This window comes from Giraffa tippelskirchi, chromosome 3 (assembly GCF_054371585.1).
Source record: "Giraffa tippelskirchi isolate mGirTip1 chromosome 3, T2T-mGirTip1v1.2.pri, whole genome shotgun sequence".
In the NCBI taxonomy this organism is placed as follows: Eukaryota; Metazoa; Chordata; class Mammalia; order Artiodactyla; family Giraffidae; genus Giraffa; species Giraffa tippelskirchi.
Window position 1 is genome coordinate 174355558 of NC_137277.1, and position 20575 is coordinate 174376132.

General features: G+C 41.7%; 1 protein-coding gene and 1 non-coding gene across 2 annotated transcripts in view; one reads left to right on the top strand and one right to left on the bottom strand.

Moving 5' to 3' along the window:
* Window positions 1-20575, bottom strand: part of DNER (delta/notch like EGF repeat containing) — a 372135-nt gene that overhangs the window by 12439 nt on the left and 339121 nt on the right. The window contains exon 11 of the mRNA XM_081585417.1: window positions 8238-8369. Within this exon, the coding sequence (XP_081441543.1) occupies window positions 8238-8369 (132 nt within the window). The remainder of the gene's footprint in view (window positions 1-8237; window positions 8370-20575) is intronic.
* LOC145543892 (U6 spliceosomal RNA) lies at window positions 19629-19737 on the top strand. Its single transcript, XR_014081137.1, has one exon. It is a non-coding gene; the product is annotated as a U6 spliceosomal RNA (small nuclear RNA).

Genomic DNA, 20575 nt, shown 5'->3' on the forward strand with positions numbered 1-20575 from the left:
TGAGTCCAGATCGTCTGGCTTCTGAGTTTTTCACCACAGGCCTTGAAGACTGGTTTTGCCATTTGAGTCTGCCTGCCCAAGCTCACACAGCCCATGGAGCAATGCCCGTTCGTGCATTCACTGTGCTGTGTGAGCCAACTCACACACAGGCAGACAGAAAGGACATAAATCACTGCAAATAAATGCTCGCAATGGAAGAGAGGAGGTGTTTTGTGAAACCAAGAATCGATCCCGACTGGCAGCCGTTTCATTTGGCAATACCTGGTGCACATGGAGAGAGACAAGTCATCATTCTGGCTGAAAAGGAACATGACTCACTTGATTTCCAAGTATTTCAACATTCTCTGAAAAATTCAGTTGTAGGCTGGAGTCCAGGGCTCATGGAGTGTGCTATAACACTCACTGAGCATCATTACAAGGGCAGCCAACACTATTTCTACTCCAGCTTGGTGGAGCACTCAGATCTGATTGCTATGGCTGCCACGGGAATTCTCGATGCACACCTTCATGAAAATAGCATACACATCACACTGATGGCATATACACAGCCAGTGCACAACTGCACAGGGCTGCTCTCGCAGAAAAACAAACAACTGTGCTAGGTTATGTGCTGGGTTCACTGCCCCAGGCCTGATGAGCTGTCTAAACCGTTTGTATTTCTGACCATCTGTTCTATATCCCCAAACTCTGAATTCCAAGCTGTTTAGACTTTTGAAAAAAATTTCTCCAGATTTCTCCTGAAACCTCTGTTTCTCCCTCTCTGCCCTTTCTCTTTGCTCTTTCTGCCTTAAACTGTCATCTAAAACTTGTCTGATAAGTGAATATGGTTGCTTTGCACAGCAATTGGGTTAGTAGCCAGGCTGGATCTGAATAAATCCAACATTTGGTCTGCGAGGCAGAGGATTATATCTACAGCAGGTGGCTGCAGCTGCCACTCCCAGATTGCTGCGCCACATCCCAGGAGTCCCAAGGCAGGAATCATTTACTATGTCGGCTACTGCAGAGCTCGGGGAAGAACCATGCATCAGAACACATTGGACGGCATGACCTCACCAGCCCCAGGAGATACATGACCAGGAATGCTCACACACAAGCTATTCAGGGAAAATGTCACACTCCTGGGTCTCAGGGAGCATTTGCATTTCAGCATAAACTCAATTTGCTTGAGGTTTGTTATTTTCTGAAGTGCCTTAAAGATTTCAAACCCCTGAGTCCAGTAGGGGCTGGACTCAGAGCCTCTGCTCAAGGTAAAACACAGTCAGCCACCTTGCTGACCCACTGACCATCTCTCCTCCACCAAAAAGAGACCTCGATCAATTGGTAAATTTAATTCTAAAATACATCTCCTGTATCTGTGTTTCTTTCACTTACCTGGGTGAATTTAGTCAGATTATTTAATTTGTCCACCTCTGTACTTAAAACCCCTTCATGGATTACAGCCTTGTCATGGCGAAGGGGCTTGTCTAACTCAAGGAAGCTATGAGCCATGTCATGCAGGGTCACCCAAGACAGATTGGTCACAGTGAAAAGTTCTAACAAAATGTGATCCACTGGAGGAGGGAATGGCAAACCATTCCAGTATTCCTGCCTCAAGAACCCCATGAACAGTATGAAAAGGCAAAAAGATATGACACCAGAAGATGAGCCCCCCAGGTGGGAAGGTATCCAATACGCTACTGGGGAAGAGAGAAGGGCAATTACTAATAGCTCCAGAAGAAATGAAAAGGCTGGGCCAAAATGGAAACGACTCTCAATCGTGGATGCATCTGGTGGTGAAATTCAAGTCCGACATTGTAAAGAACAATACTGCGTAGGAATCTGGAATATGAGGTCCATGAATCGAGGTAAATTGTATGTGGTCAAGAAGGAGATGCCCTGGAGAAGGAAACAGCAACCCACTCCAGTATTCTGGCCTGGAGAATCCCACAGAAAGAGGAGCATGATGGGCTGCAGTCCATGAGGTTGCAAAGAGTCAGACACGACTAAGCCACTAATCACAAGAAGGAGATGGTAAGAGAGAACATCGACATCTTAGGAAACGGAGAACTAAAATGGACTGGAATGGGTGAGTTTAATTCAGATGACCATTATATCTACTACTGTGGGCAAGAAACCCTTAGAAGAAATGTCGTAGCCCTCATAGTCAACAAAAGAGTCTGAAATGCAGTATTTGGGTACAATCTCAAAATAAGCAGAATGATTTCGGTTCCTTCCCAAGGCAAAGCATTCAACATTACAATAATCCAAGTCTATGCCCCAATCATACTTTTAAAAAGTTTGCAAGTGAGTGAAATTGTGTTTTAGGTAGATATCACTTAGGTGGCTAGAGAATTTTGGAATCATCTATTGCTTAGAATAACTGTGAGGAGGGATTTCAAATTTCTTTGTTTTCTGTAGCTAAAAGTTAGCTTGACAACCAAAGCAGTCAATGAGACTGGGAAAAGTGAACACCCTTGTTAACCTTCAGAAGAGGCAGGAGGGGAGGGAACAGAAGGCAGAGCTCGAATCCCTCATAGCGATCCCATTACTGAAGAATTATCAATAAGCAACTACTATGCACTATATATGGACTGATGCTGAAGCTCCAATACTTTAGCCACCTAATGCAAAGAGACAGCTCACTGGAAAAGACCCTGATGCTGGGAAAGATTGAGAGCAAGAGGAGAAGGGGCAGGCAGACAATGAGATAGTTAAATAGCATCACTGACTCAGTGCTCATGAGTTTGAGCAAACTCTGGGAGATGGTGAAGGACAGGGAAGCCTGGAGTGCTGCAGTTCGTGTGTGCAAGCGTGCTAAGCCATGAGGGACCAAGGCGACCGTGCCTCAGGAGGGGACAAAAGCTGTGCCATCTAACTGGGGAATGAGGAGAGCTTTCATGATGGGGTCCACAGCAAGCAAGGCTCTAACGGGGAGTATATATTAGCTGGGGATGGAGGAGAAAGAAGGGAAGGCTGACCCAGGCAAAGACCTGGGAGGGGTGGAGAGCAGAGTGAGGGATTGGAAGGGGGACAGGGTGGCTGCTTGCCTCCAGGTAGCAAGGCGGAGAGTGAGGAGGGGGCCACCTGCCCTCAGTGCAGGGGCAGTCCTGCAGCTTCCAACAGGCGATAGCATGGCCTTTGGTCTTTAGTCGTTAATGTATTTTAATAGCAGCTTGGCATGAAAAGGATGGAAACAGTGGTGGGAGGGAGGGTCTGACGGTTCAGATTGGCATCTTTGAAAAGATGACCCTGCCATTTACAACCACATAGATGAACTGGAGGACATTCTGCTGAGTGAAACAGACCAGACATGGAAAGATAAATATTGCATGATGTCAGTTACAGGTGCAGCATAAAGGAAAAACAAAAAACCCCAGAGTGGAATGGTAGTTACTAGAGGCTGGAGTGGGGAGCAGGTGACAGAAGGAAGAAAACAAAAAAAGGGAGAAAGGAAGAAAACAAGAAGGAAGGAAGGAAGGTAGGTAGTTGACTGCCAGGGGCTGGGGAAGAAGTATGGGGAGCTACTGTTTTGCAATTTGAAGAGTTCTAAAGAAGGATGATGGTGATGGTTGCAATACCACATCTAGCCACAATTGCTCCCCAGAGGTCAGCGGTGTTCCGAGTACTTACTAAAGTAATTACGGATTAAGTGGGATTTGCAAATCAACCTCAGACCCCAACACCATTGCTGCCAAGAGGAGAAGTTTTATTTACAAAGAGTCAATTTATAAATAAATGCTCATGAAAAATTCAAGGACCCCTTCATTTGACTATTCCATTTTTGAGAGTTCATCCTACTGATCTTCTGATATTCTCACACAAGTAAATACATATATAAGAATTTTCACTCTACTATTCTTTTTAATACCAAAAACCTGAAAATAAGTTATTTGTCAATCAACAGGGGTCTTATTAAATAAATTATAGAGCATTTAAGAAATTGAAACATTGTGTGCTAAAAATTGAGGAAGATCTGTACTAAGTCAACATGGATAAGCATTCAAGATATATTAAGGATAAATGCAAGATGCTGAACAGTGTGTATTAAAGTGAAAGTGTTAGTTGCTCAGTCGTGACTGACTCTTTGCAACCCAAATGACTGTAGCCCACCAGACTCCCCTGTCCATGGAATTCTCCAGGCAAGAAGACTGGAGTGGGTTGCCATTTCCTTCTCCAGGGGAACTTTCTCACCCAAGGATCAAACCCGTGTCTCCTGCGTTTCAGGCAGATTCTTTACCATCTGAGCTACCATAAAATGGGATTTATATAGTGACTAAAATCATCTGAAAGAATCCATAATAAATGGGTAACACTTGTTACCTGTGGGGAGTAAAATGGGGGGTATATTGATGGAGAGGAAGATTAATTCATTTTATTTTGTTTTCTTATTGAAGTATAGTTGATTTACAATGTTGTGCTAGCTTCAGATGTACAGCACCGTGAACAGGCTCCTCTGTCCATGGGATTTCCCAGGCAAGAATACAGGAAGGGATTGTCATTTCCTTCTCCGGGGGATCTTCCCAACCCAGGAATCAAACCCATATCTCTTCCATTGGCAGGTAGATTCTTCAGCCACTAGGGAAGCCAATATATAGTAGTGTATATATATTAATCCTAAATCAGTTTTGTTTTTTTAAGAATCCTAGTTTATACAAAAATGGGAACCAAAGAACTGAATCTATTTATACAATAAAGACTGCTAGTATCACTGTTTGATGGGTTTCTTCAACCATTATTAAATTCCATGCATTTGGGGAAGAGGAAGCCCCAGACATCCAACCTTGCTCCTTGCCTGGGTTCCTGAAGCTGCCTGTGCGAAGTCTTATACAGCAACTCCCATCATATATGAGGATCGACCCTTGGATAATGAGATCCTGAAGGCAAGGGCTGCTTCATTAACCTTTATATTCTGGGCAATATGTGTGACTGAACCACAATAACAATGTTGCGACTGAACAACAACAATGTTTGACACCTGACAATAGGAGACCCTGGATTATTCACTGAATGCATAAATCCAAGGTACCCTGTTCCCCTACTTCTCAACTGCAGAATGTTATTAATTCAATGGCTTAGCAATAGATTCAACTGCTCAATATACGTTGTTGTCGTTGTTGTTCAGTCACTAAGTCATGTCCAACTCTTTGCGATCCCATGGACTGCAGCACTCCAGGCTTCTCTGTTCTTCACTATCTCCTGGAGTTAACTCAAATCCATTTCCATTCAGTTGGTGATGCTATCCAACCACCTCATCCTCTGCTGCCCTCTTCTTTAGCCTTCAATCTTTCCCAGAATCAGGGTCTTTTCCAACAAATCGGATCTTTGCATCAAGTGGCCAAAGTATTGAAACTTCAGCTTTAGCATCAGTCCTTCCAATGAATATTCAGGGTTGATTTCCTTTAGGATTGACTCAGTGTATAGAATTGGCCGATTCTCAATCAGCAGGACTGTCTGTAACTCTAACAGCACCATTGTTCTCCTTCTGAGCGTTCCTGTTGAGATTTACCAATCTGACTTTGTATATTTCAGGCACCCTCCTCCTGGTTTCCAGCCAATTCAGAAAAATCACAGATGTTCGAGGTTAGAAAGAAACTCAGAGACCATGGGTCCCATGGCTCACAGAGGACTAGAGACCTCATATCATCTCTGCCCACTCATGGCCCAAACTTTCCTTTCATTCCTGGCCCTTAGATCTGTTCTTTTGATTCAGGTCCCTTTATCTTGGCACTGGTCACTAGCTCCACCTGTGTGGAGGATCACGAATCTTACACATTCATTCTCCATTCTTGCAGTCAGCTCAAGGGCGGAAGCAACCAACGCTGGGACCTGACAGAGCCTTATCCGTGATAACATTTATTTTTAACACCTTTGACTGAATGGAGAGGTGCAAGTGAGATCATCAAATGGAAAGTGCTATTCTGGGAGAACAGGGAGCCCAGTGTGAACTGGGATGTGCCCAACACATCCACACACTCAGAGTGGCCTGTGCTCTGGGCATATATCATCTAAAAACACGATTGTCAAAGGCAAGTCCTCGCCAGCTGGCTCAAGATATAAGAGCTACAGTAGCATACAAAGAAAGAGAAAAGGCAACTAGCATCTACTTAGTGTCTACTGTTGCATAGCAGACCTTAATCTTAATTTTCCCAGTAACTTTTCTATCACCATTTTACAAGTGAGAAAGACGAGGCTGAGATATAGTTATTTGTCAAGGTCACAGAGCTAGAATATGATGTCACTAGAACATGAAGTCACCTTTAATCCTGATTATTCCATCCATGTATATCTTTAGCCTATAATATCATCACCAGAAAGAAGTAAAATTTAGATTTTTTTTTTAATAATGATATGATTTTACTTCAAAACTTCTCAAGGGCATCCTTTGCATTTCTGAGTTCTTATCCATACTCTCCTTTCCTATATATTTATTTTCACGACTAGAAATTTAAAATTATACATAGATTTGCCATGCTACTGCTGCTGCTGCTGGTAAGTAGCTTCAGTCGTGTCCGATTCCGTGCGACCCCATAGACAGCAGCCCACCAGGCTCCTCCATCCCTGGGATTCTCCAGGCAAGAACACTGGAGTGGGTTGCCATTTCCTTCTCCAATGCATGAAAGTGAAAAGTGAAAGTGAAGTCGCTCAGTCGTGTCCAACTCTTCCTGACTCCGTGGACTGTAGCCTACCAGGCTCCTCCGTCCACAGGATTTTCCAGGCAAGAGTACTGGAGTGGGTTGCCATTTCCTTCTCCAAGATCTGCCACGAGGCATGAAATTTGTCATTTCACAGAATTACCAAATTTTAGAATGAAATGGGTCCCATTTTCATAAGTACTCTGAATAAGTACTTATCAGTACTGGATAAGTACTCTGAGGCTCAGCACAACTAACACAAGAAGTGTCACAGCCGGGGCAAGAACCAAGGTCCTGTTGGCCCAAATCTGGGATCCTTTCCTTCAATAGATCTCACCAGACAGGACTTAATCATCCCTGATCTGCTTTAGTCTTAATATCCTGCACTGAATCATAGCCCTTAGCATGTGTACCGCTGGAATCTTTCTCTCCCTTTCTTCAACAACAGAATGTTTCTCACCTATTGTGACCAAGGACCCCTAAGACCATTCCGTAAACGGGTAGTTGAAAAGACTGAGGATAAATATTTGAAAAGATTGAGGGGGGAGTCCTAAAAAGAATTCATCTCTTCCTCTCTCAAGCCTTTAGCCAAGATGAGAGACAAAGAGTGAGTAGATAGGAATGCAAATACCTTTACTGGTCAAGTTGATGAAGAATATGGTCCATATTTGTGGATAAAAAGGTTTCCGGATACTGACCACACCCCACTTCAGACACACACTAAGAATGAGCAGACAAGCCCATGCTGGCCCACCAGTGAGGGGTCTGTTCTTGAAATACTACAACCTGGAGGAGAAGCGGCAGCAGGCAGGCCAGCCCAGGAGGGAGACTGACAGACAGGACTACGTCTGCATGGCTGCCTCTTTCCAAACGCACAGAGCAGAGTCTTTGCCTGATGAAGAGGAGGCGAGAAGGCCCCGGAGAAATATGCAAACTCAACTAGCCTGCCTAATCTAAATGAGAAGAAAAACACCTTTCAAAGCTGAGTTTTAGTGACTGACAAAACAACAACCCAATTCCAGTGCAGTTCTCATTTTCACCTCGATCCTAGTAGCTACCTGACTTTCATATTAACATACATAGTCCTGATTCTGACACCGCCGAACTTCTGTGAGTCCATCTGTGGAGAACACCTGGCCCTAAACAGCTCAAGATGTTTTTCAGGTTTTGTGTGATGCCCATCCTCCCTGGACTTCTCTCCAGGCAACTGATGGAACCTAATACATTTGAAGACACAAATGCGAAGTCAATTTACATTCTTTGTGTGTGTGTGTGTTTTAATTTATGCTTTCAACACAACGATTCTCTTTTTGGATCGGATTCTAATCCTTCTCTGCTAAGCACATTTTTGGCTGTCTTGCAGCCGTGAACTCGAGATGACATCGACGCATTCTCATCCTGGTGGGAAGGCTGGATTCAGGCTCAAAAAGGAGGGGGAGCAACATAAAGCAGTGAGCAAAAGTATTCAACCGGGACCCGGGAGGCACAGGGTCTCAGGGTAATGCTCTGGGCCTTGCTGCCTCTTCTAAGAGTGACGTGGGGCAGGCTGGACACAGTCAGCCTCTTCTTCTCATTGAATGAAAATGGAATGGAAAATCACAGGGGCTGAGCTGCAGGAATACTCACGGATTTCACAGTTTGCTCCCACCCAGCCATGTGGGCAGTGGCAGGTATAACCATTGGGCTGGTCCAGGCAGGTGCCGGCGTGATGGCAGGGGTTACTGTCACATTCATTGATGTCAATGTCACACTCTTCCCCTAAGGAAATAAAGGAAAGCAGCAGTGAGCCAGCTAGCTGCCCCAGTGGCTCTGACCCCCATCACTTCTCTGGCTCAGCAAAGATCTATGGCTAGGCTCATACTCTCCATGGACTTTCCAAGAGGTGTTAGTGGTAAAGAACCCACCTGCCAATGCAGGAGACATAAGAGATGTGGGTTTGATCCCTTGGTTGGGAAGATCCCCTGGAGGAGGGCATGGCAACACACTCCAGTATTTTTGCCTGGAGAATCCCATGGACAGAAGAGCCTGGTGGGTTACAGTTCACAGGGTCCCACAGAGTTGGACACTCGCCTGCATTGCAGCCCAGCTGGCTGTTTGCATAAAGCGCAGAACTCTCCCAGAATTCCAGACAAGACATCCTTTACTCAAGCAAAACTTAAAAAAGGAAAAGAAATGGTGCTGGTAAAAAGAATCTCCTTTAATCTGTCAAATTCATGATCTGAAGCTGATTCCCATGTCTGAATAATCCTTTCATGGTTTATCGGAGAAACAAACCTGGGTTCCTGATTTTATTAAAGAAATCATTTTGTTTTAGATGGAATCAGCTGAATCTTCTTATTTGTTTTTCTGAAGCTCTGGAAAGCCAAAAAACTCACAGTTTATGATTTTTTTTTGGAGCCAAGTGTTTGACTGTGTGTGTCTGGACATCTGCCTATTTTCTGGATAGTTCCAGGGTGCAGCTGTGTGCCTAGCCTGAGTCAGTAATACAAATGCAATCTCCTTTCCAAACCCCGGGATACACTTCAGGGAGAGCATCAAGCCCACCTAAGGAAAGACAGCTGTGATCTCTTGGGGGAGCCCAGGCTTTAACCCATCTTCCCTGGGAACAGTGCCCGAGGGGAGCTCACCACTGCTCTGGTCCATCCATAACGAAAATCGTGACCTGGGGCTCCTCACATTGCTACTCCCAACATCTGGGGGCATCCTTGCCCCTCTCAGAGAAAGCCTGATTTAAACTAACTAACCAGAATGTGGGCTGATGTTGAAAGCCCAACTTGCAAGCAATAGCTTGTTATTAGAAGTTACCAATACGAAGCCATGTTTGTGTGATTTAAAGCCAAACTATGAGTCAACACTAAGTGAGTACACCTCAAAAAGAGGTGACATCAAAACTGAATACAGGATACTTCAAATTGAGGTAGTTACTTAAAAGTTTGAAAATGAGAAAAACCAAGCTTTTTTTCTAGAAACCTCTTGCTATCTTTTCTCAAAAAAAGTTTTATTTTGTATTGCTGCTGCTGCTGCTGCTAAGTCGCTTCAGTCATGTCCAACTCTGTGTGACCCCATAGACGGCAGCCCACCAGGCTCCCCCATCCCTGGGATTCTCCAGGCAAGAACACTGGAGTGGGTTGCCATTTCCTTCTCCAGTGCATGAAAGTGAAAAGTGAAAGTGAAGTCGCTCAATCATGTCCAACTCTTCAAGACCCCATGGACTGCAGCCTACCAGGCTCCTCTGTCCATGGGATTTTCCAGGCTAGAGTACTGGAGTGGGTTGCCATTGCCTTCTCCTCATTTTGTATTGAAGTATAGCCAATTAACAATGTTGTGACAGTTTCAGGTGGATAGCAAAGGGACTTACCCATACATATACATATACCCATTCTTTCCCCAACTCCCCTCCCATCCAGGTTGACACATAACAATGAACAGAATTCCTTGTGCTATATATATAGTAGGTTCCTGCTGGTTATTCATTTAAACATAGCAGTGTGTACATGTCAATCCCAAGCTCCCTAAATATACCTCCATTTGCTGAGATAAATGAAAAAAGTGATATTTAAAAAAAAAATCTCTGAGCACTGCTATCATCATAACTAAAGCAAAGGAGCAAAATCAAATATTTTGTCAATCTTCAAAGGCAATGTCTCAGTATGCATTTGGGTAATTGCTTCCAGGCTTACTTAATTAGTATTAAAGTGATTTTCTGTCTGCCATGGGTTTACCTTGCCTTTATAAAACCACCATATGTCACTCACAGACCATTTGAGAGGCAGCATCTCAAACCAAAATAGTTCATGTCTGTTTCATTTCACACTGTTTTTCACACCTGGCACCTATTTTTAAAGTAAAATCTGTCAAATGAAACACTTACTACGTCCAGGTCCTACTAGGTTGATTATAGTTCAGCAGTGTCTAAGTGAATTTGTTTCCTGCAATAAATAGAGTCATTTATGTCAATAGGAAAGACACGAAATTGATTGCCTCTTACTAACCTATTTCAAAGGTTGTCTTGCTATTAACGGGGCAATCACTCTGACTGGAAAAGCACATAGACTAAACTATTACAAATGGCATTACATGGTATAGACTAGCTGAAGAGACATATAAACAAGAACGTGCTGAGAAACAATAAAAGGATGAAATCAAAGGCCCTGGCAAATATACACATCAGTATTGCTTTCCATCCATTTAGCAAGACAAACTTAATTGAGGTATTTACTAAACAATTGCTTTCTTTCCCTGGCTATCCGAATACTGCGAATTCTGAAATAAGATGTTTTGCCACTTTTGCAGCAATAGCTACAGAAATGACCTGGCTTCTCCCTACTTCCACAGCCTGAAAGTGAAAGTGTTAGTCAATCAGACATGTCCACCTCTTTACGACCCCACGGTCTGTAACCCACCAGGCCCCTCTGTCCGCGGGTGTCTCCATGAGAGAACACTGGAATGGGTTGCTAGCCTAGCAAAACTCAAAAGCCCCACTCTGCTCCAGAAGTTTAACATCAGTGTCAAACCTTTCTAATTCCCTAAGTTCTGGGCAGTCCTGGAGCTGTCAGTCCAGCCCTGCTCAGATCCAGAGCTTTCCTGGGGGAGATAAATGCCAAGTTCAGGTCCAGAGCAGCCCTAATGCATGTTTTGGCTCTTGGAGCTCCAAGTGGCTCTAAAATAGTTGAGAAAAGTCCAAGATCCTCAGATTTATCTCTTCTTGGCACTCACTAATTTGGAAGTACTTGGTAGGAATAGAGAATGGCAGGGAAAAATAGGATTAACTTATTCTATAGACATTTATCAACTCTCTAAGACCCAGGAACCAAAGAACCAGGACCCAGAGAAAGTCCCAAACCTATCCCAGTCTGGCTTTCATCACCACCGTGTTCTTAGAGCTATACTTGGGGTTCACTGACATTAGTTGGTGATTAAGCTCTGTGCTAGTCAGGATCCCAAATAGCCAGCAGCTATTTCCACAGCACAGGTACTTGGGAAGAATCTCAGAGCAGTTCACAGTTCAAAGATACCTTTAGATTTACTCTACCGGCCTATTTTACAGGTGAACATGCCAACGTTTCTACTTGAATTGTTATCCCTTAAATGGCTACAGTTGAGGTCTTCATAGAGTGCATGCTTGGGGTAGGAATATGTGGTGATTCTGATGGTGGAGCCACTCAAGGAAAATTTCAACCAGGAGAAATTCAAAGATGACTGCTCTTTCTACCTCAGAGTAATAATGCACTGTTATTAGTCTTATGCAAAGTATGTGAGGGTTTATTACAAATAATGGGCTTCCCAGGTGGTGCTAGTGGTTAAGAATCTGCCTGCCAATACAGGAGACACAAGAGACAAAGGTTAGATCCCTGGGTCGGGAAGATGCCCTGGAGGAGGGCATGGCACCCTGCTCCAGTATTCTTGCCTGGAAAATTCCATGGGCAGAGGAGCCTGGTGGGCTACAGTCCATGGGGCCACAAAGGGTCAGACATGACTGAGCAACTGAGCACATAGGGAGTAAGTTGGGTTTCATTTACGTTTCTTTGTATTAGGAGTATTATATTTTTATGTACATTTCAACACCTTACCATTCAATCTCCAAGCAATAGCATTCTAGCTTATTTTAGTAGAAGAGTCTTCAGTACATTATATCATCTTTCTCCACTCATAGTTTACTTAATAAATCTTTATGCTTTTGCTGGCTTGAGCCAGATTACTTTTTTCTTGAGTTGCTTACTTTTTTTATTTGAGTGGGGAAAATCAATTACTTTTAAATCATCACTGTGTTTGAATAATATTTGCAAAGAGAATATGAAATGAAATTTCTACTTGACTAAGGCTGGAAATCAGAGTCTGAGTTTTAAATCTTTTCCAATTGCTTTTCAATCTACTACTTTCTAAGAGGCAATCTGTATAGTAGGTATCACTTTTGGTAGTATTTATGCAAATTTACAAGTGTACTGTTTAATTTGGTATGCTTCCCTCGGATAAATTAAAATGAGAAAGATAAGAAATCAGAAGTCACTGCTGTCAGTAAATCCCTGGGTTAATAGAGCCTCCACTGAATGACATCAATGAAAATTATTATAGTCATAATACCTAGTATTCTAAAATTTCAGCTTACTATGTGCCAGGCACTGGAATGGGTGCTTTAACTATAACTCCTTCACACTTGACAAGCATTTTATTTCAGATGAAATGAATCTAAATAATTACTTGCAACTTCTACAACAATGCAGTAAATGGCACCTGACTTGCCTTCCCACTGTAAATAATTAAACAAGTGAACAAAATATATATTTTTTTAAAAAAACCTTAAAAGCATTAGACAACAGGCAGTGCCTAACTGATTGCTGAGAGGAGAGAAAGAAAACAGTGGAGTACCAACACCATCCTGGCTTTCTGCCTGGAACCAATTTAGAACACAGTGGTTTTGCTGAACTGAGGGGCATAATTGGAATTTGGAGCGGCTCAGGCTTCACAGGTGGCGTGAGTGGTAAAGAACCCGCCTGCCAATGCAGGAGGCGTACGAGACCCCTAGGCTGGGAAGATCTCCTGGAGCAGGGCACTGCAACCCACTCCAGTATTCTTGCCTGGAGAATCCCATGGCCAGAGGATCCTAGCGGGCTACAGCCCACAGGGTCGCAAACAGTTGGACACGACTGAGAGACTTAGCATGCTGGTAGCTATAATTTATACGACAGACCACCACAGAAGATAGAGCCACACAGAAAAGGAGCATCAGAGATACGCTGCACCCCTTGAGTTTGTTGTTGAATACTGTGCCTGAGTCAGCTGGAATGCCACAGGCAGAGCAAAGGGAAGGAAAGATGGACAGTGCCCACAGCTCACAGAGGACTGGGAAGCATTTAAACTTTCACAGTTGGAATACAGACATTTCACTGACCTCCCCACCACCCCCACCCCAGGGCATTCACAGAGGAAAAGGTCACATCTAAGTAGTAGGATCTAACTATCCCTACGGTAAATGCTACTAGAGTTTCACCTTCCAAAATACAAAACAAACCTTGAAAGAATCAATCGGGTCAGCAAGTAACTTCCCTACTTGCCACAAAGAAGGCCTGCACTTTTGAAAGAAATTCAATTACTCAAAAACTTAACTTACAATGGCTAGAATTCAGACAAAAAAATACCAGATGTGCAAAAAAATCAGGAACATGGGATCCATACCCAGAAGGAAAGTCAGTCAAAATTCAGAGATCCAGAAATATCAGCAACAGATGATGGTGAATAAATAAGAAATTTGTTCAAAATGTGAAGGGAATTCATGGGGAAGATGAAGATAAAAATGGAAGATATTAAAAAAAAAGTGAATGGAACTTCTAAATATAACAATGTCACAGACAATATTAATAAAAAGAGAAAACTACAAATACCCCTCATGAATACGGGCACAAAAATTCTGAACAAAATATTAGAGGACAGGATTCAGCGATATAGAAAAAGAACTGTACACTATGACAAAACAGTGTTTATTCCAGAGAGACAAGAAATTAATTCAGTATTTGAGAATCAATCAATATAATCCATCATATTAGTAGGTTAAAGAAGAAAAATCATATGGTAACATCAATTGATGCAGAAAAAGCATTTGGAAAAATTCAACAGCTATTCATAACTAAAGCTATCAGCAAAGAAGGAATAGAGAGTAACCTCCTCAACTTGATAGAAATAAATCAAAAACATCCATAGCTAACATTATACTTGGGACTTCCCAGGTGACACAGTGATAAAGAATCCACCTGCCAACACAGGAGACATGGGTTTGATCCCTGGGTCAGGAAGATCCCCTGGAGAAGGAAATGGCAACCCATTCCAGTATTCTTGCCTGGGAAATTCCATGGAGAGAGGAGCCTGGCGGGCAACAGTCCATGGGTTCAAAAAAGAGTGGGACACAACTGAGCACATGTGTGCATGCACAACATTATCCTCAACAGTGAAAGACTGAATGCTTTTCCCCTAATACTGGGAACAAAGCAAAAACGTCTGCTATTACCATTCTTATCCAAACTAGCGTGAGACGTTCTAGCCAGTGTAAGAAGACAATAAAGGAAAAGAAAACTTATACATATCAAAAAGGAAGAAATAAAAATGTCCCTATTTTTAGAAGATATCATTATCTATGTATCAAATCCCAAGGAATCTACCTTTGAAATCCTAAAACGAATAAGCTCATCAAAGTTAGAGGACACAAGATAAACATACAAAAATCAGTTGTAGATCTACACACTAGCAATGACCATGTGCACACCAAACTACAATTCTATTTATAATCACTCAAAAAAGAGAGAAATCTTTAGATGCACATGTATGGGATTTACACGCTGAAAACTATGAAATGCTGATGAAAGAGACCAAAGATCTAAATATATGGAACATCATGTGTGTTCATGGATTTGTTGTTCTTGTTCATGGATTGGAAGACTCCAAATAGTAATGATATCAATTCTCCTCAAGTTAATATACAAGTTTAATGGGATTGTTATCAATACTTCATCAAAACTTTTGTAGATATAGAGAAGATTATTTTAAAATTTGTATGAAAAGGCAAAGAAACTAGTACACGTCAAACAGTTTTGAAAGAAAAAGAGTAATTGAGAAGATCATTCTGCCTGGTTTCGATATGATATGACTATGGTAATAACACTTCTCAGGTGGCTCAGTGGTAAAGAACCCACCTGCCAAATGCAGGAGACGTGGGTTTGATCCTTTTGTTGGGAAGATCCCCTAGAGTATGAAATGGCAAACCACTCCAGTACTTTTGCCTGTAATATTCCATGGACAGTGGAGCCTGGCAGGCTTCAGTCCATGAGGCTGCAAAGAGTCAGACATGACTGAGTGCTGGAGCATGCATGCTAATAAAGACAGAGTTGTAATGGCAGAGGAATGGAGACACAGGTCAATGAAACAGAAGGGAGAATTCACACAAATATGGCCAACTGATTTGTGACAAAGGTTTAGAAGAAATTCTATTTAGGAATAGCAGCCTTTGCAAAAAATGGTACTTGAGAATTATACTTCTATAGGAAAAATAAAAGCAAGCCCTCTAGCTGGAAGATCCCAGAAAAGAATGCAGACTGTGAAGAAAATAATCCAAGAGTATTTACAAATGTATGACACACAGCTCACTGAGGGGTGAGGGGCAGTGCTGACCTAAGTAACCTTGGAATGGGCAGAGTTGGTAGGACCAAAGGCAAAAGGAGCTGGACACCAACACTGTACTCTCTAGTGTATAAAGTTGTTGCCCACAAGGATACAAGTTAAGAATTCTTATACTGTTCTACATGTATACAGGAATTAAACAAGTAAAACAATGTTGGATGGTACCAGCCAGGAATCTTGTTGTTGGTTTGGGAATTTCCAGATAAATAAGAGAGAAGACTAGAATGATCCATGTAGCAATGGAGTAGAGTAGGAGAAATTAGTGTAAATTCATGTTTAGCTTAATTCAGATATAGATGGCTACACAAAACTCAGCAGTGGCCATGGGACTGGAAAATGTCAGTTTTCATTCCAATCCCAAAGAAAGGCAATGCCAAAGAATGCTCAAACTACCACACAATTGCACTCATCTCACACACTAGTAAAGTAATGCTCAAAATTCTCCAAGTCAGGCTTCAGCAATACGTGAACTGTGAACTTCCAGATGTTCAAACTAGCTTTAGAAAAGGCAAAAGAACCAGAGATCAAATTGTCAACATCCAATGGATCATTGAAAAAGCAAGAGAGTTCCAGAAAAATATCTATTTCTGCTTTATTGACTATGCCAAAGCCTTTGACTGTGTGGATCACAATAAACTGTGGAAAATACTGAAAGAGATGGGAATATCAGACCATCTGACCTGCCTCTTGAGAAACTTGTATGCAGTTCAGGAAGAAACAATTAGAACTGGACATGGAACAACAGACTGGTTCCAAATAGGAAGAGGAATATGTCAGGGCTGTATATTGTCACCCTGCTTATTTAACTTCTATGCAGAGTACATCATGAGAAATGCTGGGCTGGGGGAAGCACAAGCTCGAATCAAGATTGCCGGGAGAAATAGCAATAACCTCAGATATGCATATGATACCACCCTTATGGCAGAAAGCAAAGAAGAACTAAAGAGCCTCTTGATGGAAGTGAAAGAGGAGAGAAAAAGTTGGCTTAAAGCTCAACATTCAGAAAACTAAGATCATGGCATCTGGTCCCATCACTTCATGGGAAATAGATGGGGAAACAGTGCAAACAGTGTCAGACTATTTTGGGGGGCTCCAAAATCACTGCAGATGGTGATTGCAGCCATGAAATTAAAAGATGCTTACTCCTTGGAAGGGAGTTATAACCAACCTAGACAGCATATTAAAAAGCAGAGACATTACTTTGTCAACAAAGGTCCATCTTGTCAAGACTATGGTTTTTCCAGTAGTCATGTATGGATGTGAGAGTTGGGCTATAAAGAAAGCTGAGGGCTGAAGAATTGATGCTTTTGAATTGTGGTGTTGGAGAAGACTCTTGAGAGTCCCTTGGACTGCAAGGAGATCCAACCAGTCCATCGTAAAGGAGATCAGTCCTGGGTGTTCATTGGAAGGACTGATGTTCAAGTTGAAATTCCAATACTTTGGTGACCTGATGCAAAGAGTTGACTCATTTGAAAAGACCCTGATGCTGGTAAAGATTGAGGGCAGGAGAAGGGGACGACAGAGGATGAGATGGTTGGATGGCATCACTGACTCAATGGACATGAGTTTGGGCGGACTCTGGGAGTTGGGGATGGACAGGGAGGCCTGGCATGCTGCAGTTCATGGGGTCACAAAGAGTTGGACATGACTGAGTGAATGAATTGGACTGAACTGAACTCAATGGCAATATTTATAAATACATGGGTTAGTATACAGACACATTCGCATGCTATGTCAGCTGAGAGGATCTGGAAGCAAAGGCATGCCTGGAATATTAAGCACAGCTGGAGGCCAGATCTTGGTTTCTAGTACCATTCTGCAATAAAAGGAACCTTTCTCCTTGGAGAGATGGCTGATTCTAAGACTGGAGCAAGCAATATACAAGATAAGACTGGGGTATCTTCAGTGCCAGAAAGCATATAAAACACATACACACACACAACCACCACCAACACAACAACAGAGTATGTTCATTGTCCGGGGACAACAGGAGCCAAATGAAAGAATTCCCAGTGTCCAAATCTGGAACATTATGAGCAACAAAATAAACAAAAATGTTCTGGATTTAACTCAAAGTATAAAATAAATATCCATAACACCACACTGATACAAACAAATGTGGCAAAACAGACAAATCTCTCCTACAGAAGAATTTCACATAGTTTACCTAGCAACTTTTCCTTCAAAGAGGTGGGTATAACTCCTCATTCCTTAAGTGTGGTCCTTTCAAAGAGTAAAATGTGCAAAGAGGGGAAAAGAATAACATCACAGGGGAAAAACTAGATAAACATTATCTCAGTTAAGTGATCAAGGTCAATGTCAGTAGTAAGAAATCATACTGATAGTATGTAGCCTTGATATGTGGGATGTAATTAGAAAGTCAACAAAGGACATGCAGGGATTCTTGGCCAAAGAGTAAGTGTAGATATAAAATAATCACATGAAAAGGTGTCCAACATCATTTATTCATGTGTGCATAAGTCACTCAGGCATATCTGACTCTTTACGATCCCATAGACTGTAGCCCACCAGGCTCCTCTGTCCATGGGAGAGTTCAGGAAAGAATAGTGGAGTGGGATGCCATTTTCCTACTCCAGGGGATCTTTCTGACTCAGGGATCAAACCCATTTCCTGTGTCTCCTTCATTGTAGGCAGATTCTTTATCTGCTGAGCCATCAGGGAAGCCCATATTTATCATTAGGGAAATTCAAATTAAAACCACAAGACATCACTAAACACATATCAAAATGGCTAAAATAAAAAATGAAGACAATATCAAATGCGGGCAAGGAGGGAGATAAACAGGATTATTATGCATGGTTAATGGGAAGGAAAAAATGGTTAAGCCACTCTGGAAATCTGACATCTTTTTTTTTTTTTCTCGAAAAGTCCACATCAACTACTAAATGACCCAGCACTTGAATTCCTGGGCAACTGTTACAGAAAAAAATGAAAACTTATAGTCACACAAAAAAACTGTAAATGAAGATTTACAGCAGCTTTCTTTGTAATAGTTCAAAATTGGAAACAACCCAGATTTCTTTCAACAGGTGAATAGTTAAACAACTGTGGAGTATTCATATCATAGAAGGCAGAGCAGCAATAAAAAGAAAGACACTTGATACACGCAATGATCTGGATGAACTGCCAGAGAATTATGCTGAGTGAAAAAAACTTGAAAGGTTACATGCTATATGATTCCATGTATAAAATATTTTTGAAATACCAAAGTTATAAAGATGAAGAACAGATTAGCACTTTCCAGGGATTAAGGAAATTTTCCTGTAGTGGACAAGAAATGGGCGTGGCTATCAAAGGACAGCATAAGGAATCCTTGTGATGGAAATGGTCTGGATCTTGACTGTGTCAACGTGAATAACCTGGGAGACACTGTACTGTAGTTCTACAACACGTCGTCACTGAGGGTAAACTGTACACTGGATCCCTCTGTATTATTTACTAAAACTGTTCATGAAGTTTGAAGTTTCAGTTATCTCAAAATAAAAACTTTGATTTTTAGAAAACAGCCAAAGGGGAAAAAAAAGACATACAGATAGTCAATCATTTCCTAAAAAAACGTGCTAATGAATTCCGCTAGCTAAGTTGCTAGGATAACTTCGTACTCATATGGGGAAAAAATAAACTTCCATCCTTAAGTCACACCATACACACAAAAAATTAACTCAAGATCTAAACCTAAAAGCAAAATCTATTTTCAAAAATTCTAGAAGAAAACATTGGGTAAAATGTCATCATCATAAGGTAGACAAAGAAAGAATAAACCAAAAGAGAAAAAAAATTGATAAATTAGAGATTACCAAAAAAACCCAAAACATTAAGAATGTATGGATGGTGCTCACTTCGGCAGCACATATAGTAAAAAATTAGACCGATACAGAGAAGATTAGCACAGCTCCTGAGCAAGGATGACATGCAAATTCATGAAGTGTTCCATATTTTTGCTGTATGGCTCAGGAAACTCAAACAGGGGCTCTGTATCAATCTAGAGGGGTGGGATGGGGACAGAGACGGGAGGAAGGTTCAAAAGGGCAGAGATATATGTATACCTATGGCTGATTCATGTTGAGGTTTGACAGAAAACAGCAAAATTCTGTAAAGCCATTATCCTTCAACAAAAAATAAATTAATTAAAAAAAAAAGAATGGATGGATGTACTGCTGGGGAAAAAAAAAGAAAGAATGGACAAGCCAAATGTTTATCTGACAAAGGATTTGTATCTAGAATATGCAAATTAGTCTAACAACTCAATGATATGACAAAAATTCAATTTTTAAAAAATGGGCAAAAAAAATTGAAAAGACCCTTCACAAGGGAAGACATATGAAAGTAAAAAAGTGAAAATAGTTTCTCAGTTGTGTCCGACTCTTTGTGACCCCATGGACTGTAGCCCACCAGGCTCCTCTGTCCATGGGATTCTCCAGGCAAGAATACTGGAGTGGGTTGCCATTTTCTTCTCCAGGGGATCTTCCCAATCCAGGTATTGAACCCGCGTCTCCTGAATTGCAGGCAGATTCTTTACCATCTGAGCCACCAGGGAAGCCGCAAGACATCTGAAGGATCAGTAATTACATGAAAGATGCCCAACATCAAAGAAAGGCAAATTGAAATCTCAATGAGAATCAAACACTGATGACATTTGCCTGTGAAAATGAGCTGGAAATTACAGAATATTTTCTTGTGAACTGAAAGACAAATACTGAAAAGTAGCTGAAAAATGTTGAAGAATGACTTCAGCTGTGTAAAAACAGGCATTTGTTTTTTTTCAAAGACCAATGAGA